Below are 27,015 nucleotides of genomic sequence, written 5' to 3' on the forward strand. Positions count from 1 at the left end.
ATTGGTTTCTTGAACATGACAATGAGTTCACTGTACTAAACTGGCCCCCACAGTCACCAGATCTCAACCCAATAGAGCATTTTTGGGATGTGGTGGAACGGGAGCTTCGTGCCCTGGATGTGCATCCCACAAATCTCCATCAACTGCAAGATGCTATCCTATCAATATGGGCCAACATTTCTAAAGAATGCTTTCAGCACCTTGTTGAATCAATGCCACGTAGAATTAAGGCAGTTCTGAAGGCGAAAGGGGGTCAAACACAGTATTAGTATGGTGTTCCTAATAATCCTTTAGGTGAGTGTATATTCTGCCTTATAAATCGCATATTTGTATTATGAAAGGCATAATGTGCATGAATGTTGAGAAAATCTGGATCTGAAGTCGCTGTTATGTCAGTTACACATGGATAATGGGAAGATTAAAACATACACTTTTGTAGGGGCTTTGTTTCTTCAAGTATTCATATGAGTATGTTAGCAGGAGCAAATATGCAGAGATAACTCTGATAATTTTCGGTTTGCTTTTAAAAGGCACTAGTTTAACACAATGGCAATAATGAACATTTTATGAAATAGAACTAGCTTAGCAATGCCCACCAGTATGTCTAATGCATGCCTGAAAATATGTTGGACGCTGACCTCTATGCAAAATATCTAGACATATTTTCATGCATGCTGTCTTTTAACAGACCTGTGTATTTGTGTAGTAATTGTGAGGACCCATTACACAAAATAAATATCTTAATTCCAGTCTGTGCTAATAGGCCTCAGTAACTGTAATTAAACATGGAAACAGGGGATTTAATTGGCACATCAATTACAAAATTATGAGACGAAAGACTGGAAATTAAAAATATAAATCAAAACAATCTCAGTGCTGGAATGGACACCCAGAGTCTGGGACTTTCATATTTGCATACAGTTGTACAAGCTGTATTCACGGCCTTCACAGCAATCAATACTGCTTTGGGATATTCACTGTTAAAGTAAAGCACTTACTCTTATACGTCCTAATCATCCCGTTTCAATCATACAGCAATATTACATATGTTTGCATAAGTGATGCTGACTTGAATGTTTGTATTGATATATTTTACAGAAAACCTGGGACCCAAGGGGTTTCACAAGGGCACATAGCAGAATGAAAAGCACTAAAGTATTCATTGAGAATTAGAATTAAAAACCATTAAAGCCACCACAGAAATGGGAGGAAATCAGAAATCAATGACAGAAAATCCATATGCATCCTAACAGCATCATATATATGTTTATTCAGGTTGTCAACATTTTTTTCTTTCCAAGTATTGATGGTCTTATAAGGCAAAAATACCATTTTGACTTTGTCATCAATCACTGTCAGCTGGAGGTGAACAGAATTTCAATTATTATTATTATTGCTGTTATTTCATTTGATTTTTGCTGTTGTAGCTTGCAGGCTTAATAGTTGAAAAGAAAAGTAAGTTTTTAGACCTTTTCCGAGCTCTTTCTTATAATGTAAGCGAATATAAGACCAGTGATCTCTGGTGTCACCTTATATATAATTACCAACCTAATTTTAATAATCTTTACAGATTTGGATTACTATAAAGGTCCTAAAGAGATCTCAATGTATGCAGCAATTACACCTGGGTACATACCTTACACATTTTTTATTAACATATTATCTTTATTTGATTGTATTAACTTAATACCTTATATCTTATTAATAGTAGGAGGAGGAGCAGTATTTAAAGTAGCTCCTTTTCGACTTTGTAGACACAAGCAGCAGATCACTTGTATTCGGGCCATTTTCTCATAATTGCAGAGGAGACAGGAAGATTGTCACTTTCAGCTCTCTGCGAAAAGGGCAGAACTGGGAAGACGGACTCCTGAGAGATATGAAGAGGGTTAAAAAGGCTACATCTCCTAGAGTGAGACAGGATAGCCTGCCATTTCTGCCCTTTCCTGGTCTTCAGGAGAGGCAGGCCGGCTGCACAGAGCTGCATCTCCAAATGCTAAGCTTGGGAGAGGGCATCAGCACACCTAATGTCCTAATGTCCCTGCGGTTATCTGTGCTTTCTTTTATTTGATTTCTATGGTGATTTGATATTCACAGAAGAAGTATGCTTGGGAGTGTTTGCTTTTTGTTTTTCACAATTGCTTTTGTAAATTCATAGCAGCCTTTAGTGTGCTGGTAAAGCATAGACAGGTGCATAGGCTAGTAAATCATAAACAACCACAGAAACCCCCCCACACACACACAGACACATTAGAACTTAAGACAGGAAAGCTTACAGTATATACAAATGTTGCCCTTGAGTACCAGAAATGCTGTTCTGCTTTCTGTGCTCCTCTTGGAATATGTATTTTGAATTCTTCCCACTGGTTTCTAATGTGCTCCAAGGCATCTGAGTAAAAATTGGTGTAAATGATGTACACCAAACAAGTCATTTAACTTAGGTTGTGCATTTTGTGAATGCGGGAAAAGAACACATTTGAATGGTAGGCCTTTGCACCAAAAACGATAATGTAAAGACAAATAGGAAAAAAAAAGCGAAAAAAAAAATATCAGTTGTATCACATCAATGTTTGTATTGATTTTTTTGTTCTTTCTTTCTTGTGGTGCATAAAAGCAGAGAGTAGGGTTATTTGGACCCTCGGAAAATTGCTTGAGAACAGAGTAGCAGAATCTAATTGAGATTCAGCGCACATCCGTGTCTCTGTAACCAGCATGTAGCTATTGTACTCTTTAAAATTGTTTGGCGTGCATAAACAGAAGTGTAGGAGCGTATTGGTGGAAGAGATTGAACTTTGTCGGGATCTGAGTTTCGGCTGTGTTTGCCGAAATGAGGGCAATAAATGCAAAATAGACCTGAAAATGGTTTCTCATAATATTTCAGCGTCTCTCCTTCGGGGGCAGAAAGGGGGCACGGATTGCTTAAAGTGCTGTCTATAAAGCAAAGAGCCACAGATCCAGAGCCAGCTAGCTGTGCAGCTCAGATGAAAAATCAATTTTTATTGCAGCTACTTTAACAGGAAAGGCAAAATCATTATGGTCACAAAGACACGGAAATAGCCGAGTCCATGTAATGACAAATGAAGCAATATTGTTGAAAATCCAGCATAAGCACCTTGCAAAACAAAATCATAAACCTTTTAAACCTCATCCCAATTACAAAGGCATTGTGATAAACACAAGCTAGAATGACAATGGAAAGAAACTGCATTCCTTCAATCAGACAAAATATGGTATCTAATCGGTCACCTCGGTGGCATGTATTAAATTACCCATTTTGTCCTTAATTGTGCATCTTTCCAATAGTAATTTGCTTACTATCTGCAATGTAGACTTTTTCTTGCTATGGTAGCAGTAGTCTTCACATTTATTCACACCCTCAATGATGTGGAAGTTTCACTCGATTTTATTTAGAAAATGTAGAGGGTTTTGCTATTTATTTATTTTTAAATTAATATTGTTTATATTAATAACAGTCACATGTATTTCACAATACACTGTTGAAATGTACCCGTATTACATTTTTTTGTATTACTCTGGCTTTGAAAATGTGGAGGAGGAATTTCCTCACCAAGTTCACCAACTTTTAGATTAGGAGGATTTGAAATCACTCCTTCATGCAGAACCTCTTTAGAATAATGGAACCCACCAAAAAAGAAAAAGAAACACTTTCTGTAATGTGATTAAATACTATACACTGAAAATTTGGAATTATATACTTTTTTCTTACGTTGGTTTCATAATTACAGATATAATTGCCATATAGCTGTGGAAACATTATCCTTAGTGAGGCTGATTGTTTTTGTTTGAGTGTTACAGTAGTCAAAGAATCTCTGCAGGTGGTTAGAGCAGAGAAGCAGCCAGGAGAGCCGAGGTAATTGTGAAAGTGATTGAATTGTAAAAGATAGGACATATCTGACAAGATGGTTTTGATTATCTGCGCATTTAGGTCTGAGGCAAATTTGTCAGTCAGAAGATTATAAAATGCAGCTGTAAGGATCCCTTCCTCCCGATTACTGACAGAGGCGGCGGGAGGCAGGGATGTTTTACCCTCTCCACAAATCTCCTTTGGAAGCTGGTTTTGTCAGACTTTGGCGACAGGTTATTTTATTTTCTGGTTTTATCCTCTGGTCCATCTTTGACACTGTTTAAATATTCTGCTTAATAATGACTCCCACTGAGCACAGAAGGGCTGAGATCTCTGCGGGAGGCCTGTAGCCAGTGTCTGTGTTGTGTGTGTCAATCTCTACTCTTTGTACATCTGCAAATGTGGAGCCATTTACACAGAGTGGTAGATTTCCTTTATTGTAATAATTCCTTTGCTCTACATTAGCATGTCGATACATAAACACAGGCTTGACAACTGCGTTCTCGAAATCTGTCTGATAATGAAAGACGCGGTTTCAACAAAGGCTTTGTACAACTATTGTTTTGCTTGTAAAGATATTCTCTCTTTATATTGTTGTTCTCTTCTCAAGTAACTAAAAGCAATACTACCATCAATATATCCTAACAACTTCACAAAGCTCCGTTGTTGTTGTTGTTGTTTGTTTTTATTTTATAAAATGGTGGGAAATGTCCTCAACATTAAATGCAAATCAATTTGTATTATGAGCAGACTACATTTTAAGCACTACCAATTAATCCTGATGAAAATGAATAAACTACTAAATAAATAAATAAATTAAATAAATTAAATCTGATTATTATTTTTTTCTCTCTCTCAATGACAGATACCACTGTATCTTCAGGACATGGTGAGTACCTCATTAGTCTTTCTAGTTATGTGCGTCTGTGCCATACAAATGTGTGAATGATGCGTGTGTTGATAACAGACGATTCTCTTTAAGGCCTTCTGTGTCAGCATGTTAACTTTGTTATGTTAAATTGATATAAGTTACTTTTAAAGTGGTTGCCATTACAGTACATACAGTATCTTCAGTGTAGGTATTTGAGTCTTACTTCTCCTTAGCCCTTGCCTACCTACCTCCCACTACATGTATTTTTAACTGTTATTTATAGTGAACTCTGATTGAACACTAAGATGTTAGTGAGCCCATTGGGAAAGAATAGAACATGCTGTGGGAAAGTGCATGTCTGTGTTTGATAAACGGTTGAACAAGCTGATTGAAATCTAAAATGGATTCTTTACCACTTCAAATAATTATATGTTTGATGTGGTTGCAAATAGCAAGTTAGAAGGCTTTAGACATACATATATATGTATTTTTTTCCCCAAACATGAACAAGAATACATGATGATTTGCAAAACAAGGGTTGAAGACAATAAGATAATCAAGTATAAGTTGACTTTGTTCCAACTTTGCGTTTGTCTATTTTTAGACACCTCAAGCACAGCGCAGAGTCAGACTTCTGCTTACCCACCATATTTGCAGTGTGTAATTATCTCGCTGTGTAAATAATACGCATGAACACCGCTAAATAAATATCTCCCTGTTTGCTTTGAATCTAAAATAAGTATCTAGCTAGTGGCATTACATGTCAACTGGTTTCAGGAGCGACGTGAGTGTTTAAGATTATCCCAGGACTGAAATACCTGGGACAAGCCAATTGTCTCCCCGTACATAGGTGCAGTGGATTGTACAGTGCAGTACTGGGTGCTTATTGTTGGCATTACGTTTCATAAAACCACTTGTAATGATGAAGTACCTTCCCCAGCACTGTCATGTTGGAGTCTGTGCCCGGCTGAGATTGCAATGAATAAGTTGGATGGTGTCAAATAAACAAAAATGATGGGGCAGCGCTTCCACTAGCCTGTCCCAGTGAAAGACAGCGAGGCGGCCATATGCTTTGGAAGGCAAGGGGCATAAATAAACACAGACTTCTCGGTCACTGCAAAGCTGCTTTGTCAACACCACCACCCAAAACTGAACTGTAACAAATTTAATGACCCATCTGTTTTGGAAAACCCCAAATGCTGAATAAGGAAGTGGAAAAAAGTCAAAGAAAAATAAAAAAGGGTGAAGGGGGGGGAAACAGTTGCTTTATTCATACAGTGAGTAATGAGAGAATTTTACAGTTTTGGCAAGACCATCTGTAATGAAAGCCTTTGGACCCGAGCTGGAAATAACCCATTTGAAAGCAGTTCCTTTTTTTTTTTTTTCATTCTTTCTTTCTTTCTTGTTTTCTATTAAACTTCATTTTAAATACGTATATATGCAAACACACAAGCACAGAAAGCTTGCATTTTGCAGGAATTATCTGTTAATACAGGCATCTAATCTATACAGTATCATTGTAAAGCAGAAGGCAATAAATACTAAAAACACCTAATTATCCCATCATGTGTCAACCATTGAGGTTATATTATAAATCTTCCTCTAACTGCTGGTTACCTCAATAGTATACTTTCTCTTTCTATCTCTCTTTTTCTTTGTGTTAACTTCATGGAGGCAAATTAAATGTATTTATGGTACCTAGGCTGGGAAACAGCCTGCTGGAGACGTTCTTTAATTTCATTTTGAAAATGCCAGCAATAAATTTATCAAATGGGCTGAATCAAATCAAAATTTTGCAAAGTTACATATTACAGTCATATTGCTTCCAGGGAGAACTGGGGGCGTTGTTAACCCACTGCACCTCAGAGTTGGCAACGCAATAGAACAGAGAGCTAAAGAGAGATTATTTTGCTTATTGCAGTTGGGAAAGAAATGGGCGAAGCAGATGCATGATTTGCACTTGCTCTCAGATCTCAACTATTTCAAACAAAAGGAAAGAAAGAAGAAAGAAAAGTCTAACTAATTCATGCCACAATTCTTTTCTCACTCTGCTTCTTAATGCTTCATATTTTGTGATGGCAGATAATGTCTTCATCGTCAAAGTGCTTAAATGTTAACAGCCAGCCTAATTTGTTGCACCCCAGGCTGGAGACCAAGGTGTAATTATAATAGAAAAACTTGAACTGCTGAGCTTTAACAGTTGGATCCTTATCTGATTCCCTAGAATGATTATGGCTGGCAGCTCAGGCACAGATATTTTAGCCCCGTTAGAAGCAAGAAAACTTGGAGCAAAAATGTGATATTCTTCATAATCAGGCACTCCATTATTTTGGCATTCACTATTCTGAACTCAAGACATTTATCCACAGCTTCAGTCTCCGCAAGCTGTTTTTGATTTGCGTTTTGTTTTTGTTTTTTTACGATCAAAGTATTTCTACAAATTGCAAAGATATTTAGTGAGGAAAAGAGAGAGAGAATTCTGTCACGAGATTCTGTCCTAATCAGGAAATTAAAGAGATGTTATCCCTTTAAACAGGGTAGAAAACGTTGCACACAATCCTATAATGTAATGCAGTGCTTACTACAGACGCTAAGTACTACAGCTACTGATTGGCATTCTTGATAATTGATTAATCACAACATGAGTTAATTGATTCACTAGCTCATCAATACGCAGTGTAAGCCTCCACAATTTAAATGCATATTAAAAGTGATAGAGTATGCATTTGCATTGCACTGTTCACATGCCCTCCAGTTATGAATCTTGCTCTGGTCACTAATGATTTGTCAGAGCGAAACTGTTAATTGCTTATAGTTGCTGATGTGTTTTGTTTACCTTTTTTGCATGATTTACCCAGTTGTGGTGGCAGGCATAAATTATATCCGTTTTGTTGATTTGCAGGTGGCCAAGGTAATGATAGATTTAGACTAAGAAGAAATAATGCTGTTGTGAAATGTGGTGTTTATTATGACTTGCAGGGTGTCTACAAATGTAAGATCTTGATGGGTTTGGACGTATGCAGTAGAATTTCTGATTGCAATACAATGTCCCTTTGTCCCCTTCTTCATTAATGGTATAAGAAATTAGTGCTTGATCATGTTTTGGAAAGATTTCTTGAGGTAAAGACAAATTAATGACATAGTAACTTGCAAAGAACCATCTACATATTTATCTTCTTCACAAAAAAATAAATAAAGATGGGGGACCTTGTTTGGTCAGCTTCAGAAAGGAGCTGTCTGCAAATGTAGATTGAAGATTCCCTTGACGACAAAGCTCGGCTGCTCTCATTGATGTCAGCTGTTCTTGTTTCTTCGAAAAACGAAAATCTATTATTGTGTTTCTTGTGTTTTCGGCCCTGATGGGACCAGACAGTGTGTTCCGCTTCCAGACCTCACAATTTGATACAATCTATTATCAAAGCTCGCTGAGTAGCTAAGAGGCAAAACGGGAGTGAATGCAAATGAAGGGACTGCAAATGGCACCCAACGACAGAGGGGTCAACAGGCTGATTCTCGGAAGGAGTGAAGGGGGTGCAGGGGAGGGCAGCCATCGGTATCTGAAAATGCTAATCGCCTGTCACCAATTGCTGCAACCTCTGCATCCCAGACCCGAAAAAACAAAAGCCAAACGCAAAAAGCCTCGAGCCAAGAAATATTTCACAGTTAGGCCTTTTCATTCTCTCAGACCTCTCTCCCTCACTCACTCTAATTGGAAACTATAGAAAACTGCCATTTCAAAGCTTCTGTGTGAAAATATGTTTTGCCTGCAAAGCATGTGTACCGCTGCCAAACCGTGAGAACTGGCAAGTCCGCTGCAAGCGTTTGCCAAGCAGAGTACATTCATACAGTTGTTAGCTAGATACCTACACAAAAATCTGTCCAGGAATATAAAAATGTTACCACAGTACGGTTTGATAAGAGACCGTGATAGCTGCACTGCTTTGATCTGCACGGTCAACAGGCTTCTTAATTATTTATGCTATATTTTCTGTTTGAAAACAAAAATATTGAGCTTGAATTCAGCCCAAAGCATCACCCCAAGCAGCTAAAAACACTGCTACATTGTTTTAGTAATTAGGTTTCCGAATGTATGTATGTAGTTTCATTTTTTGGTCTCAAAATAAAAAGGCTCTAAAAAAATCTCAATCAAGAAAAAGATGCAACCTTTTTTTCCGGGCACATCCGTCAATTTTGAAGTTTGAATGGATTTTGGAAGAGAAATGCTTCATTGCATTTTTCTAACAGGGTTAAAAAAATATATATATATTGAATATGTTGGTGTTCAACACATTGTTTGTGTCATTAGCGGTGGCTTTTGTTTGTTCCGGATAACCAACTACCATCATCACCACTGCTAATGGAAGAGAGGGTGTATGATCCTGACACTATGACACAACACTGTATTCCTCTTAATTAGAATCATCTGTCCTCTACATTTCGAGTGCCCAATTTGCCTGCAGTAAGAGAATACATTTAGAGGTTTTGCTTAGTTGTGTATATTTTGTTTGTTCAACCAAGACGTTTCTTACAGTTGCAAGCCCACCCAGGTTTATTTTCAGTTGTCCCTCTGTCAGTCAACCAAAAAAATGATATTTGTTTGCATGTCACTGTGTATAAATATATAAAGTGGATCCTTCTTACATTGATCTCTGATGGAGTCCATTCCCAGAAGTTGGAGACATAATAAATACATTTCTAAATCTCTACGTGAATGTCTTTGCTTTTAGCGATGGGGCAACATGTATGTAAGTTAAGAAGGAAAAATTGGTTCAGATTCCAAACCGTTTACTATTCCGGTAAGACTGCATCTGTGCCGAGCACGTGAATGATTGCAGTGTTTTATTTTTATTTATTTTTCTCCCCTCAAAATTAGTTTACATTTGACACAAATGGCAGGAAATTGGCTTCTACAGTACACACGTTTGCATTGTTTAATCCCCGCAGGATCTCTGCCACCTCAGTTCCTGCCATCTGTGAAAGAGTTGCCACAAGCAAGTGAATTAATCAAGCCGAGAAAGACCAACTATTCTCACTATGAAGTGCATACATCATTCAAGTCTGTGTAACCTCTGTCTTGTAGTTCAGTTAGTGTGCCTCGCAGAAGCAAAGATGAAAGGAAGAGTGCCAATCCCAGCCAGGGTTATTTAGGGTGGCAGTGCATTCACAGCACCTGCTTATTCAGTATCTTCACCGTGCAGAGCGCTGGAAACAACTGCTTTTTTTATGTCTTGCTGGGATGCTACTGGTTGGACAAGAAGAGACTAGCGCTTGACAGTAGTGCTCATTATAATTGCTCAGAACAAAATATTATTATTATTATTATTAGTATTATTATTATTATTATCATCATCATCAATATTCTAGGACACTGCAGAATATAAAACCTAAGAAACAAACCAACATCTTATGATTGTTATCTCCGTGTCCAATTAAATTCAGGACCCTATGACTTTAGCTCGTCTTGTGGTTGAGGTTTTGTTTTAACTCCATCGTACGTATCCTTAATTGCTGGCATGAAAAATAAGCATTGACATTAATAAATCTTCCAAGAGCATTTGTCTCTTAACCGCCTAACATGATTTTGCATTGTATGGTATCTTTCATTTATTTGAAAGCCTTTTTTATATGTATAAACACTTTTTTCCATGATTTTTAGCACAGCTGAAAATGTTTGTCACTGGGTATTCTGGGTATAGCTTTTGAGTGGAGTTGCATTGAATAAAACCTTTAGTTGTTTCAGGTCTTCTATTGTAAAGACTTTGATAGAAACAAATTGGAGGGCTGATGTTTTACACTTAGGCAAACTGATGTTTATATATATATATAAAATTACCCTATAATATATTGCTTAAAGTAATGGGACAAACCTCTCTGCTGGGTATGGATTTCTTATACTTAGTTATACTTATACTTAATGCTCTGGCAGCATTGATACATGATTATTGTGGAGACCTGTATATTTAGAAACACGGAAACATACCATGTTACAAAGCTGGGAGTGCAACATGGTGGTCCAAGCAGAAGAGTGTTAAACTAGCATTCTGTGTAATTTCCAGCATCCTGACCTCAATCCCACAGAACTCCTGCAATGAACTGGAGCGGTGAATCAGGAAGAGACAACCGAGAACAACTTCCTCTCTGGCATCCTGTCTAGCATCTATCAAAAGGGTTTCGGCAGCAATTAAGACCTGCACTTAAATGCAGTATTAAATGCAGTATATTGTGAACAGCTGTTTTTTTATTTTTTCCCTAATTTGTTCATCTTTATATAAAGCCTGGAGTAAACTCGAACATAATTGTATCATAAATCAGTGGCGAATTGTGTGGAAGGCCACATAACCGCAGCATGAATCCGTATGTACCAGTGGATTGAAACTCCTGGCAGAGGAGAGGATCATGGGTGACTGATTGGCGACAGTAGGGATATTTCATGCAAGGTCTGGTCTCTGAAAGGGCAGGGGTGGGATGGAATGGAGTGTGAATCAAAGAGTGCAAATGGCAGGAATTGGGTTTTATGTTTTAATCACAGGAATGCTGGTTTTAACAGCACAGTGGAGGCAGACAGCCTCCCATTTCAAATTGTCAAGTACAGGATTTACATTACAGCACAAAAGCTCTCTCGTAACCACTCCAGGTTGCAAAAACCTAAATGGATGAATTCTGCACAATGACATGGCTACTTGGTTTGCAGATTAAGAGATTTTCTTTTCTCAGGGGCCCGATTTAGTTTTGTGTTTTAAATGTTCATTGAATGCAGCAAGTATACGGGTTGCAATAATAAACTTCATTAATCGGAAGCGTCTGAAGCTTCAGGTGAGGGTGCTTTTTCTAATTATATGGGCGCGAATTCTGAAACGTATTCAGATTTTATCCAGTTTTAAGTCTTGGCGAACTGTCACAGGAGACATGGCAGATGGCTGATTCTTGAGTCTTAAAAAAATGAAACAACAACTTTGAAACCGTTTACAGATTGTTAAGCAAAGTCTGTTCCCTTTTAAAAGTATCTTTTCCCAGTCCAGCTTGGCATCTTAAAGGAACTTTAATGCCGAACATCAGTAATAATGTGGCACAGTGCTCTTCTGTTTTTTAAATGCAGCTGAAGTGGAGCCAAAGAAAATAAAATCGGCTCGGATTTTGAAAAATAAAGAGGGAAAAATGTTGTATTTACAGTCATTAAGTTCTTCACACCATTTGGTAATATTGAATGCATATTTTAATGTATTATTTTTACATTTATTTTACAAAGTGTTCCAAATGAGAAAACATTTGCCATAACGGATTCCTCATAAATAATGTATAACAATCCAGCTTTACAGTACTGTGCACAAGCTGGCATAGATGTATCTGTTCTGCACTCTACAGAGTGGGATGGGATTTGTATGGTTCTGTTCAGTATTTCTCACAAGACTTTGCCTCATGTTGTATTGAATTACTTTGTTCACTGTATCCTTCTGCTATAAGTAAATATCTAAAATATAGGTTGGTTTAAGTTATAGATCATACTAAGCTCACTTGCACCCCATGGGGGTCTCCATTTGTTTTTCCTGTGGGCTTTTAATGAATACCTCACATGAAAGTAGCATGAGCTGGAGACCACAGCCAATGTAAACAGATCCCTGACAGCTGCACCTGGGCCTTGAGATTTCAGGGAAGTAAAAGTTAACACTAGACAAAACAGAGAGCAACTTGTGTGGCTGTAAAACGGTGCTACTGCATATCAATTCTCAGTCATTTGTGTTTTTAAGCTAGAAAAAACAAAACGTTGAAATTAATAATAGTTGACAGTGAAGGTTTTCTTACCCTTAATCGTTTTTTTTTTTTTTTTTTTTTGCTGATGAAAACAAAACATATCTGCCTCTATGTAAATAACAGCATTTTCCTGTCCAGAGTTTTCTTGCAGTATCAAGACTTTACCCAGGGATTTCACTAAAACACGTATCTGTTTGCATTACAAACAGCAATTGTGACAATAACGTCATAAAAATGCTACTGGGACTACTTTATATAAATATATTCTAGGAGTGTGTAATGCAGGAGCATCTTCTGGATCATTTTGAAGACTTCGTCTGCATAGTATTGCCAACAGACATCGGACAAGTACAAAAAGACAGCTGTTCACAAAGTATTTAATATGGCACAGGCTCTCCCATGGCCTTAATAGCTGCTAAAATCCTATTGATAGACACCTGAAGGAAAACATTGCCATTCCTCCAGCAGAACAGTTTCATTCAGTGAATAAAATAAACGAGTCCCACTGGTGTCTACTGAATCAGCGTTCCAGTTGATCCCGGAGGTGTTCTAGGAGATTCAGGCCAGCACTGAGCAGGCTGAGATGTTTTAAACATATACCAGCAGTTGTATTTATACACACACACAAGCTGTCAAAGTAGAATAGCTTGTGTACAAACCATTTGAGGGAGGTTTGTCCCATTTCTTATTGTAACCTTGTGTATTTACATATGCATACAGAGATTTAAGAAGATGATTCAGCACATCCTATGTTTTTCATTTATTTTTACCCACAGCCTGTGTATCATATTGCACAGTGAAAAAATACAGTATTCCAATATCTCATCCTACTTTGGCCACCCACTGGATAAAGCATGTACCCTATTCTGTCTATTCTGGTTTTGGGTGTTTTTTACTATTATTATTATTTCCTCTGATGTCTTGTCATGCTCTGCTATTTCAGATTTAGTATTTTTGGCTCCAATCAATTTAATATTCATAAAGTCAGAAGCTTTTGACAGCCGACGGCTGGATTCAATTACAGACTCTGAAAACAAAGCCGGGCTGAGTGCTGGAGTTGGTGGGAAATGTATTCTTGATCTGTGAGTTCTGTAGCCAGATGGGTCATGTGACTTCTGGAGGAAACAGGTGCAGGTCTATTTTTCTTTTTGAATTCAGCGGAAGACAATATAAATATAAAAAATCAAAGGGATTGTTAAGAATTAATTTCTGAGCTACTAATAATTCACTGGACGTCATCAAAGCCAACACAAATATTGTGGAGAATGTTTATTTATTTTTTAACATAAACTTTAATGCAGTAAATTCAGTCGCATAAGAATTATCAGTAACTTTATTACTTTTAATGATGTTTGTGGCAATGGTGGGAAGAGGAAGAACAACTAAATTTGACATATGTTGAAATATTGCTTGGGGAAAAAAAACAAAAAACCGTTTCGCAACAAAGAGTCTAATGAAATGTATACATAGATACACGGCTCCATACTTTTTTGTTTGTTTAACTCGCTTGTGCCTTTTTGTTCTTGCGATTCAGTTCGCAGGATGCTCACTGATTGAGTTTCAATTTGTGAGATGTTTTGGATCCTTTGTGGTGTCCGTGTACTGGCTGCAATTCCCACGTGAGGGGCTAAGCTGTTGATTCATCCCTTGCTAAATGCTCGGGAGATATCAGTGCTTTTGAAGAGCATCTGTTTGAATGAGAAATTATATCTTAATCGTCCCCTTGGGAGGCGCAATAATACATCTTGATAGTGACTTTGAGTCTGAAATTAAGATAAGACTGTGAGTTAAAGTTTGATGCAATGCTAATAGTAGGTTGACGCTGGGACGCTCTCAGAGAAATGAGTATCTAGAGGCATTGGATGCATGACAATTAGCACTGACAGTACAAAAAGGGTTGGGCGTTTGGTTGAGCTCAAGTTTTCTTAATTGGATGCCGCCATATATGAGTGTATAAAGGTGTAGTCCTCTCTTTGTGAAATCCAGATGGTGTGATTGATTTGTATAGGTGTTTGAATGCTTTTGGGAGGAGCCCCTGTGTATTCATACCGAATTCCACTAACATATGTGTTGCGGTCTGTGCGTTTTAAGCAATGGGATAAATTAAATAACTTCATACAGACCCTGCATATATATCAGTGATAGTTGGACGGCAATCAAAAAAGTAAGTCTTATTTTTTCTAAAATGCCATCTGTCACTTCTCTTAAAATGGATTTATCCATCACATTCCAAGCCTGGCTTCAAGTGTCTGTGGATATACTGGGCAGAAGACTTTAGGGATGTAGGTCATGTTTTTCGCTTGTCATTGAAAGATGTTCCACAGCTTGCTTTACACCAAGCATGTGTAGCAGAAAGCAGTCAAGGAAGATAGCGCCAAGTGCATCTGAAATGTGTGATTGCTGCAGCTCACACATATTGAGAAGGTATCCTGCCACATACAATCTCAAGAATAGTCTTGACATATTAGAGAAGGATTTGGAAATATGAACTATTTCTGTTTGGCTCCCTGAGCTGAAATATCACAGATATTTTCGAATGCCATTCATCGTTCCCTGCACTGAGCGGTGCGGGAAATCACAGAGGAGAAAAAAATATACTGGGCCTATATTTGAACATCTATGCAGGTAAAATTCAAAAAGAAAGAAGGTAAAAAAAATTAGTTTTCCTGCGGGGATACCTCGCTTTGTGGTTAAATTGAAAGGATTCAGAAATGTGTAGAAATGTAAGTTTCGGGCTTATAGGGGTATGTTTTAATGTGAAGCAGACAGATTGAAGGAGAGTGGAGTTTCACATTCTCTTGAGGGATTTTTAGATGCAATTCAGCCTCTGAGGTCTTTGTGTGTTTTATAACAGCTGCAGGAAACACAATACCAGGGCAGAGTCCCATTCTGGTAAAAAAAAAAAAAAAAACTAAAAACTATACATCCAGTGGTATTAAAGGGGCTTATATCTCCTACATACCTGGATGAAGGAGCTTGAGTTTTAGTTTGCAGCATGGCAGGTCTACTACCTGAGCCAGGAGCTTAGTGAAATCAAATTTTGCGAGACAGGATGCCATGGCACAGTAATGGGTTCTTGTAATGTTTTTTGTTTTTCAAATTTACATTCCAGGCTGTGGAATTAGACTGGCAGTGTGGTTTTAACTGATTTGTGCCCCTGGTGCTACCAGCAGTCTAAAATAAATACTCAAATAGAATTAAATATTGAGAATCTTGTTACAGTCCTCATAACTTGGTTAGCATGCTCATTGAATACAACCCGCAGTTGTTTCACTTGTGTGTAGCACGTTGCCAATTACCCAGTCATGTCCCTGATTGCTATGCTTGACAATGAGAGGTTTGTGTTGAGGTTGTCCTGTTCTACAATGGAGTAACCTATTAGATCAGACTAGAAACTGGAAACATCATTGCTCTCTTTACGCCATCTCCCCTAGGTCAGGTGATGCAATGTAATCGAGGCAGGAAGATAGGCAGCGTGTGAGTCCCGCAGGTAGGAGAATTGATTTCGCTCGGAAGCAGGAGGGCAGAACAGCGCTTTCTCAGGATGAGAAGCAGAGACCTGGACTCCTGGCAGATCTCTGTGATTAATTTGAGGGGCATTGTTGCATTACAGCACACAGAGCAGGCCTCATCTCTGTAAATCCCAACACAAATTAGAGCAAGGGATCTCTTATTAAAGGCAATGGCCTCTCACTGTACCTACAGAAAATTACAACATTTGGGTCACGTTTCCAGAGCAAAAGACACATTTTATGAATGAATGAAGTAATATATTTATTTTTAGAGAAGAGATTTGTTAGACAGAACAGTATTCAATTGTATTGCTTATTCCAGCTCTCATGATGCCTGCTTACTACCTCTTGACATTTTTAAATGTTCACAACTGCCTTTTGACAGACAGATCTGCTGAATACCTCATACATGAGTTGTACCACATTTCAAGAAAAGAACATTAAGGCTTTTTCTGTTTGAGATGCTTGTCATCAGACCTCACAAACTTCATTAGTTTCTCTGCTTTCAAAACTATCATGCGCATTATTTGACAGTCCTGTTCTACATCCTACCCTATGGTCCATTAAATATGGAAATAAAATTGAAGACCTTTGCTAATAAATCAAAGATCTTGTGCTGCTTACACGGTTTCTTTTTATGCACATCATGCTCACATTATTACTGAACATGGGCTAATCATGAACCTGTCTTTTGTCTTTATGAATCTTTGCAGCATAAACTGTTGTCACCACACATATGAAACACAAACCAATCAACTGCTGTTTATAACACAGTAAAAATAAATACATACACAATATAGAATAAAACTAATCTAACTGTCTGCATCTCTCCTATCACTGCAGGTAAAATTAATGTACAGAAGCCATTAAATGCAATGCATTTTATAGTGTAGTATCATTTTACAATGTAGTATCTTAGTAATGATGCATAACTGTACAGCCAAGAATGTAATTGGTGCTATTAATATTGGTTAAACTTTTAATACCTATTTATTACAACTTTAACTTTTAGCCTTTGCTAATATGAATAGAAATATGAATCTCAAAGGCAAGATTCTATAAAAAGAGTTTTTAAATAAATTATTGATGCAGCACCACTTCATTTAATCTGCGAGAACTCATTCCTAAAAGATTTTTTTTTTTTTTTAAGAAATAGCCCAAAGGTCCATTATTAGATTGAATTTTGAACATTAAATACAAGAAATTTCCTTTGTTCTTTGAGTAATTGTATTTAAAGTACTTTAGTTACCACACATTTTCTGTTTCCTTTTCCATTTTTATCTAAACCATTTTACACCCCGATCTGCCATTATAAATATAGTGTGCAAAAAGTGAAATTTTAACCCACTACTTTCTCTTCTGAAGAAATAATTCACCTTGCTCCTTGTTACCCTCTTACATATTTCTAAGACTGAAAAGTCAAAATACTACACTCAAGTTTAATGACAATATATCTAATCATGTAAAAGTCAAAGAAGGAATTATACTGAATTCTCTGTAGCTAAGGCAAACCCATATGTGAATAATCTTTCTGAAGATTTCAGCATAGTTTCCTGTTCCCAAAGAATAATAATAATAATTAAAAAAAAAACATTAGTCTTCCATGTTCTATTTTTTGGTAACTTTCTCATTTTTGTTGTTTTTGTCCCTTTTGCTTGCTTATATTTCCAGACTTTCTTTTTTTGTTTAACTTACTGGAATAAATACTGGAACACCAAAAGAGCAATAGATGCTTTTCAATTATATTAGAGTGTAAGTTTATTATGGTTATTTATTATTTTCCCCTTGCAGCAGCATGGGTGTTTAGATTTTCTTTTTGTTTCTCTTAAGTAATCCCCTGGAATCGTATTGAAAATCTCAGCAGTAGGTCAAGCAGATTCATAAAGGTGACATATGCCCTGTTTAATATGGCTTGGGAGTTCCCATCCTTGCAAGCTGATACAATGGTGCTGAACGAGGGCAGAGTATTTTCCTGTGTTCAAATAAAAAGATGTCCCTTTTACCTATTTTGACGGGTAATTTGATTTAGCTCTCCATTCACGTAGCCAGCCAAGGTAGAACCCTGACCTGCCACTTTATCAGGGAAAAGATGGCTGTTGTATTTGCAGGTAGTCGCAATGTCAAATAAAATAAATGAGAGATCTGAAATGAAAGAGTTTTACAATGTAGATTTGTAAACCACCGTCCATATTTCCACAATATTCTGGGAGCATGCAGCTTTCTGAATTGGCATCCTTCACTGCTATTGTCAATTAAAACAACCCAAATTGTAGTTATCAGGTTAAAAAAATGAATGTATTTTGCCATCAAGGATGATTGAACACATTTGATTGCTTTATATTGCTTTGTTGCGGATATCAAGTGTTAGGATTTGTTCTAAAGATGGGTTGAGTATTTTTGGTTTGATGGGTCCAGCTCTTTTTCATTTATTTAATTTACAAAGGCTACATACATAAAAAAAAAAAAAGGTATTATTATTAGGCACATAATGTATTCATTTTTTATATAACTACTGTCAGGTTTATTATTCTTTCACAAAATCCCCTTTTCAATCACAGTACTTAAAATCTCAAATATGGGAGCATACACTTTGATTTGCTTTGTGTTTTCCCATCGCTTCCTTGTTATTTGAATATACATAAACAGAGACACTGAGAAGAATATTGGATAAGCCAGCAAGAAAAAGAAAGAAAGAAAAAAAAGAGAATATGTATTGCTTAAGTCTAGTGCCGTTTAGATCACTGAAAATACCATCTCTTGTCAAATATATCTCAGTTACAAAGCTAGAGTACTTATCTTGAGGAAAAAATAATAATTAAGGCAAAGACAGGTTTTAGGCACGCTAAAATCTCTTGTCATTAGAATTAATTATTATGTGAGGATTAGTAACTTTTCTTAACATCACTGAGTTAATCTTTTCAAGCAAGTATAGAATATAACATCATTTTAGAAGACATTCGGGAACATATTCAGATATGTACAAATTGTATCCTGCACTTGCATTCGTGAATAAGACCCTGATTGGCTGTGGGCAGTGAAATAGCTCTTTCAGTCTAGCCTTTTAGCTGAATAGATAATTGTTCATGTAACTGTTCAATTAATCAATTTAACACATTATAGTGAAGAACATGGTATCCCAAGTTATACAAGGCAAGGGTATACCTATAGCCTCAAAGGCTGTATAGATTTTATGTTGCTTTGCTTTTATTAAAAAAATTTCGGGACACAGGAAAGAGGCCTATTTAATTAAATATTAATCACCTACTTAATAACTGAGAGAATAAATGCTGCAGCGACTCTTCAATCCAATGCCCTACTTTTGAATGTTAATGAGTCCGACATTATTAATTTACAGCATAACCTTTCGGTGCACCTTCAAAATTGACAGAGCGAGGTGTCGTTTTTTAAGGACACCGTAAATGTTAGGGTTAAGGTGGGGACTTGGAAAGTTTGTGACGCTGTCTGCTTTTTTTCTTTGTCCTTTTCCATACCTATTATTATAACATGAAAGCGCTAATAAGACTAACATGTCGTGTATGCAGAGCACGACACAGAATAGTTTGGTGCCGTCTTTCATTTTGTATAATTAACAACCTTATCTGTGCTAGTTCATTTAAAATGGTCGAAAGGCACCCCATCTTGAAATAAAATCTCATTAAATGTTTTACATAGAGGCCTTCCTTCTCAGTTTTAGATGACAAAGGTGGAGATTTTACACCGTGATATTCCTGGTTCAGAATATTGCCTGTCTTAGCAGGAACCGTAATACAGGAGACTTATACTGTGGTATAATGGAGGAGCATTACACCGACTGGATCAGATATGTCTTGGAGATAAGTAGTGGAATAGGAGTCTCAGATACTTCATAGATGATCAAAACATCATGTGATATTGTTCGTCATTTTCAGCATTTGGTTATATAATTGTATCCGCTCATTCAATTATGTCACACTTGTTTAAGCTGTAACAAATGTGTTTGTCTGTCTTCCTATTATTTAAAAAACAACAAATCTCAGTGCTTGGTTGTGTCATCTACTGTTGTTGTTTTGTATATTTGTTGGCTGCCAGGGTCAAAGCTTTGCATTGATACCACAACACGGACTGGACACATTGTGCAATGCCTTTCCTTTTAAGGCATCAAAGCAATTTTCGTTTAGAACCATCTCCCAAAAGCACTTGAACCCATATTGACTTAAATGGGTACATGTGGTTGTCAGTTGATGTCATGAATTGGCCTAAACACACAATTGTTGACCTATTGTACCCTAATACCTAATACTTCAATCTCACCGGGAAGAACATACAAACATCCCTTCAGTTCCTTTTCAGTTCCGCTTTCATTCATTCATTTCCAAGTAATGATCCTTGATGGCATATTGTGTTTTTGTTCTTTGAAGTTAGTTTTTAAATTGTAAACCCACTTCCTATTTCACTGAGTGGAGTGAAAGGAAAACAAATATAGGACATTTGCACTTTAATACAGTTGAAGGAGATTTTCAGAAAAATGGCTTGTTTCATATCTAGCATGTTGTTTATGGTTATTCTATGCTTGGATGATGTCATTAGAGGTCATTAAATACCTTTGGAGTATCGTTTTAAACATTGAGATAGGCATGCAATAGATGGATGAAACAGATAGAGCAGTACATGAAATCTGTGACCACCGTGGTGATTCTTGTAAATCACTAAGCATGTAAAGCAATTACTAGATATGGGTAGGCCTGTAGCGCATGCCTTTTACTGCAAATAAGCTTCCCGTAGCCTTAGGCAGTTGACTGCTGGATAAAAACAAAATTCTCAATTCCTACAGGCAATGAAATCAAAGGCTAAAGTATTGTACATTACACCACACTGTGAAGAGTATGAAAGATTACTACATATCATGCCGGTCAGTACTGGGCAGGGTTACCATCTAAATTATTGTTAGCTACTGCAGTCTGGCAGATTGTCGACATGCGCGGTTGTCATAGAGGTTTCAAAATGAGAGAAACCGGAAGGAATGTGGAACGGCTGATCCTCTGCTCTCCACAGGAAGTGGTTACTTTGGCTCTTTCATTCAATCTGTTATTTTTAATTCATCTTGGAATTCAGTCATTCTTAGTGAAGTATGTGTTCATCTTATAAAAAGAAAAAAGAAAACTTAAAGGCTTTATTGTAAAATGTGGATAACTATGTAATTAAAAACACACTGCCAATGCTAGGTATTAATGTCATTCAGTAACATGGCCTAGAGTAATATCAATCTCTCTTTCTCTGGCTATTCATTTGTGCAATGCTGCTTTCGATGCCTACAATTCTCATCTGAAACAAATATGCTAATCTACGCAGGATGATCCAAAATTAGTCCAAAGTTAAAAGCCAGGCAATTATTGGATCTGTGACACAGAGAAGGCAAGATAGGTTATTTAGTTGCCCTGTTTATGACCCAGGAAAGGTTTATATGCAGATGTTATATTAGGACTGCAGGTTTCACTGGCAGCGGCCCTAATCAGATGTCCTTCCAGCATTACTTAGCCACATTACTGTGCATGTTGTGCTCTGTGTATGGTGGTATGTCCAGGTTACATTTATTTTTTCTTTGTTCTTCCATCTATGATATAAGCATGCCTCTGGCTCTCACATCAGCTCTTGAAATCAATGTAGCCTCAGGGGGAAAAAAAAAAAAAGAAGAAAAACTTCAATAAAGATTGAAGATTGACTGAACAGCTGCCCCATGCAGACTCCAACTCTTTCTTTAAGTTTGACTTTCCTGAAGCCTTTAAAAAAACAGAAAATAGAAACACCAGAAGTGGGCTTTATAACAATCTTATAACTATAATATAAATAATTATAATCATCTTATTCTTTACTAGTAGTAGTAGTCATCAGTCATCCGTTTCTTACCTTTTCTTGAACTGATGTTTATTTTTATGATTTACCAAGAGAGATGTCTATTGATTCACAATGGCCGCAGGAAGTGAAAGCCTCTGTTGCCTTCAGCCGAGTTCCCCAGCGGTCCTGAATCAGCCCACTGCTTCCTCGTAACAGACTCCCACCTGGCCCAGACATGAGGCTGGTGTTTTCCCTGTTCCAGGGTCAGGACACAGGAGGAGGTCTCCCTGCCGTGCAAACACAGCAGTGACTCCAGTGCAGCTTGGCACGCCTGCAGTTACAGCACTTTCCCAACCTGCATTTCCACAGCAAATAGATGCCAAGCCTAGCGGAACAGATTGTCAGCATTTAAACATTTGAGGGTTTCAACGTGGAGTCTATCCCTTCTTAAGCTAGGATTCCCCGCTTCAGGAAGCTCTTCAGATGAAGAAAATGAAACAGTAGACAAACTTTGCAATGAAGTGACTCATTCCCAGGGCAAGAATTTCAACAAATACAACCTGCTTTTTCTTGAACTTCAGTCAAATTATGAATCTTTTTGAAAGCAGGAAAATGTTCAATCTTAAAGATACATAAGAAAAGAGTTTGGGTGTCTCAGTCTCAGACTATTGTGTAAAGTCCTTGAAAAGTTGGGCCCGACAAGCAGTGGTTTGCTAATTTACACTACGAACATTATTCTTTATCAGAAATCAGTCCCCAACATCCATTTAAGTGCTTGCTAAACATGTTTTCAGTTCCCCCTGACTAGGAGCTCTCTGAGGTCTTTGGTTAGGGCCGTAGTATCCACAGCAAGCAACAAGTGGATGAGTAAGAAAAGCAAGCAATAAGAAGTCATAGCCAACATTAAGAGTTGTCGATTAGTAAAACATACATTTCGTTGTTTTTGTTAGTAAAAAGGTCTCGGAAGATTATTTTTCAATGAACTAATGATTTAATGTCCTGCAATTGTCTAGTCAAAATCTGTATGATGGTTAATAATTTTCGATCTGTAATTAGTAAGCAATCCTTGTTTCATGCATTCCTACCAAGCGATGATGGCACTAATAGTCATAATTATTGTTTCTTTGTTGATCATAACAACAACAACAACAACAATAGCTATGATGCTGGGGATAAAAGTAATGCTAAGAGTGCTGCTGAGCTTGTAAAGAAATGGCTGAACATGCACCTGCTGTCTCCAGAGATACTCATTAAAACAAGATGCTCCGTCTCACGAGAAGCATAATTTAAAATAAATACATCGACACAGGAGGTTGAATCAACCCTACAAAGCACTGTAAATCCCTATTGCTACACTAAGTGGATTTGCAGCCAGTATACTTTGATTTATAATGTTTCTGACATGACTATAGACTTAATATTTTTAATACATCCTTACTTTTTTCTGTGCATTTGATAGTGCTGATACCTTTACACAATAGGCAAGTGGTTTGCTAACAGTTGCTCGGGTTCAAACATGGAAAAATATATATATATACTGAATGGATATATAAGTCGATAACTGCAGACACTGAAAAGTTTCTGTACGAGCGAACAAGCATCTAACGGACGTTTTTTTTTTTTTTTTTTTTACGTGGTTGTTTTTTTGGGGGGGGATGGTTGTGATGAACACTTGCATAGCAGGATCTATCTCAGGTGAAATGTTCAAACAATGTTGACCCAAATCTTTCCTTAAGAACTGGGGGAACCTGGCCTACTGAGACATGTCTGACACAAATCTACACCAATCACAGAATTTCCTTCCAGATGACGGGGGCAGGGATAAAGAATGAGAATGAGTCCATATGTACTCTTTTTTCTTTTCATTAAAACCTTCTAAGGAAACTAAATGAAATAATAATTAACTTTATTCTCGTTTGGATTCCTCTCTCTCTCCCTTCCTTACTGACAGCAGGGGTATTATATGTGATGTGTGCAGCTCAGCGCCAGGCACTCTGGGACCATGTAGCTCAGTTCAGTTAGTTCAGTTCAGTCATGAAACCTTGTGTCAGGTTATGGTTGTATGGCCTGCTCTCTCACATTTTGTGCGGGTGAGTGTGATGTGCATAGTTAGATTGTAATGCTCCGTCTATCATCAGAGAGCTCTTTGTGTTTAAGTTTCTAATTCTTTGACCCATAATTTCTGCCTCACTTTAGATAAAAACTGATCTTTATTTGTGAAGAAAGGTATTTCTTTGTTTTAGTGTTATTTACTTAGAGATGCACAGGTCATATCTCTGTTTGATATATTTTTGGCTGTTTTCCCTGTGTCTGTGAAGTGTGAAGAATGAATTTGCATATGACTGTGTAAAGGAGTGTATCATTGACTGGGTTTCTCGTGTTCTCATTACTCAGCTGTGGTGTGTCCTATTCTTCCAGTAACCTGGAACAGCATATCAAAATAGTTTATTGCAAAGGCTACAGTTCAGAGATCAATTCCAATAATCCTGACCTTGCTATACCTACACCCAAGGTGATACATGTTTAATGTGTTTGTTTTCACAGATCATTAGCTAAAATCAGTTCTGTACATGTGAAATGCTTATTTCCAAAATCTAACAGTCCACAAGATACAGAATCATTACTCACAAATCGTATTAAAGATATTAAAAACCATCATTATTCCTCTTTTTGGTTAATTGTGCTTCTTATTAATTTGTGATTCAGGAAGAAGTGCTTTTCTAATAAGCTTCCATTTACTTTATGTGAAGATTCAGAAGACCAGCGCCGATCCCTTAATCTCTTATTTCATGCCCATGTTATGTCTTTTTCTTCTGAGTAGGAGAGCTTGTAAAGTACTTCTGTTTTTCCAATAAGATACACTTAAATTAAAAGCGCTCTGACAGCTACAAGTGGATGTTTCCATGGCACCAAATGTGAGTCGGGGTATTGCGTGAAACAGACCCACGTGTGCAATGCAGGGAAACTGAATCGGCAACAAGCAGAGAGATGTTTAAGATGGCCAACATTTCTGAGGGCAGCGTGCATCCAACACTTCCCATCAGTGTGAGGCAGTGACCCAGAAATGATCACATTGGTGCTGACCTTCTCAAGATCAGCAACAGAGATGCTTCTGAAGAAGTGCGTGAGACATATCTCTGTGCTTTCTCCTTGGGGATTAAAGTGGTAACTCATTTGTGAGGGAGAGAAGAGTTCAGAAAGGGTCTTGGAGGGCCAGGAGAGACACAGCCTCACTCCTAATAACTGTCACATGCTTGGCACAGCTGCCTGAACATCAGCATGGCACAAACCTCTCTGATCACCTTCACAAGATTCTTTCTGACATCAAAGGACACATGTACTCTCCACAGTAAGACAACCTTATTTCAGCATGGGTTTGGACTGTTTGCTGCTCTGCCAGCTTCAGAAAACAGGGTGTTACTCAGCAGTGTACGTCACTACACAACAGCCCTCCATAGATAGTCCATCACGTTATAAGAATCGAACGTGGCCTGAATCCTGAATCTTGCTTTAGAACATTCTTACCACTGTGCTTAAGTACCTGCCTCTAAATGTAATTGTTTGATCCTTCTTAGAGACTGAAGATCCCTTTCTTGTTATTGTCATAATACACTCATGGAAAACAATGTCCTACAATGGCTTAGAAACACTGCTGTTTATTGCTGTGTTCTTCCATGTGTCCAGAGCTTAGGTTTCATTCTCCCATTGAACGAGTATTATGGAATCCTTTGACTCCACTTTCAAAACAACGTGCCGAGGTTTTCTACCTTCCCTCTGTTTTTGCACTGGAGAAATCCATGCAATCACAAGAAAGGCCAGAATGGTTGTCTTCTGACCTTGGGCTGGATACATATTGGAAATCAGCACGGTTTCATTGATTTGTGAAAATACATGAATAATAAGTCCTGTTACATACTTGATCATATTGAGAGACTAAGAAGTGGATGTCTTTGTCTTCACTGCTGCTTTGTTGGTGTTGTGTTGACATTGATGTTTCTCTGATTCATTCCTTACACATTCTCACGTTAAATTAAATCTCAGCTAGTCCTATCACGTCATTGTCAAAGCTGCCTGATTGGTATTTATTTCAATGCGTTAAAAAAACAAATGAACAAATCTTCAGCATATGTACTAACATTCAGTGTCATACGAAAGTAATTTAACGATCTGTTTATTACACACATTTTAAACTTTAATGACTTAAGAAATTATCATATTTAAATAAACTGCCAGTATTACATATTTATCTAATGCAAACTATTGATCAGTTAATTAAAACTTAGATTCCAAGTGTAGTAAGCCAATCTGCTAATGATCTCTAAGGTTAATATGAATGTGTCTTTGAAAACATGTTCTGCATGCAAATGGACCACAAAAGAAAGTAGAGGATGTGTCCGTTTTATTATTTATTGGTCCAAGAGGTTGTGGGCCATGGTTTTGTTCAGACATGTCTCGCTTCCCTCAGTTTCGTTCAGCACAGACACATTTGAGTTTTCCAGGTAGGCTTCTGCACACTGATTCACTCCGGTGGGTAATTGTGAGTCCACAGGATCTGTCTGTGAATTAATTATGCAGAGAAGGGCATTTAACATTCCCAGCAGATGGGAGGACTCCGTCATTCAGGCTCCGAGAACGTACACTGAAGAGACAGGTGCTGAGAACAGACGAGTAGCAATAGCGATCGCAATCCTCCAGGGTGGGTGAAGCCGGCCAGTGCAGACACAGGGATAGGTGCATATTAATATATTCAATTGCCAGCTCCAGACTTATCAGACAAATACAATAATTATTCCTCCGCGCTGTCCTCAGCGTTTCATTGGCAAACCAAGTCCCGTTTGTATCTTCAAATGCAAACATTTATTTCTATGCGTAGCAGCATCTGAGTCTGCTCATCTTTGATTTCCTACATTTATTCTATACAGTACAGCCGTCCTACAGTACGGTGGCAAATTATAAACGTGATCCTCCTTTGGAAGTAGTTTTTGACAGTTTTATTACACATTATTGAGGATGAATTAATTCTGGATGTAAAGCCATATTTTTCAAACCTATACAATAGGTTTGCATGCCACTCTTCCCCACTGCATTTTACAAAACCAGTACCTGTAATTGCTTTTCTGTGATGATAAATTTCTTACACGGTAACTATTTACTTTGCATACACTGTGTGCAGCGCTTAAGTGATGACATGACTCGAATTGCCAGCTACG

At 37.5% G+C, this 27,015-nt stretch overlaps 1 protein-coding gene across 1 annotated transcript in view; it reads left to right on the forward strand.

Annotated features, from left to right (window-relative positions):
- Positions 1-27,015, forward strand: part of cdh4 (cadherin 4, type 1, R-cadherin (retinal)) — a 332,183-nt gene that overhangs the window by 149,358 nt on the left and 155,810 nt on the right. The window contains exon 3 of the mRNA XM_066702504.1: positions 4,728-4,751. Coding sequence (XP_066558601.1) covers positions 4,728-4,751 — 24 coding nt within the window. The remainder of the gene's footprint in view (positions 1-4,727; positions 4,752-27,015) is intronic.

The sequence above is a fragment of the Amia ocellicauda genome, chromosome 4 (genome assembly GCF_036373705.1).
Source record: "Amia ocellicauda isolate fAmiCal2 chromosome 4, fAmiCal2.hap1, whole genome shotgun sequence".
In the NCBI taxonomy this organism is placed as follows: domain Eukaryota; kingdom Metazoa; phylum Chordata; class Actinopteri; order Amiiformes; family Amiidae; genus Amia; species Amia ocellicauda.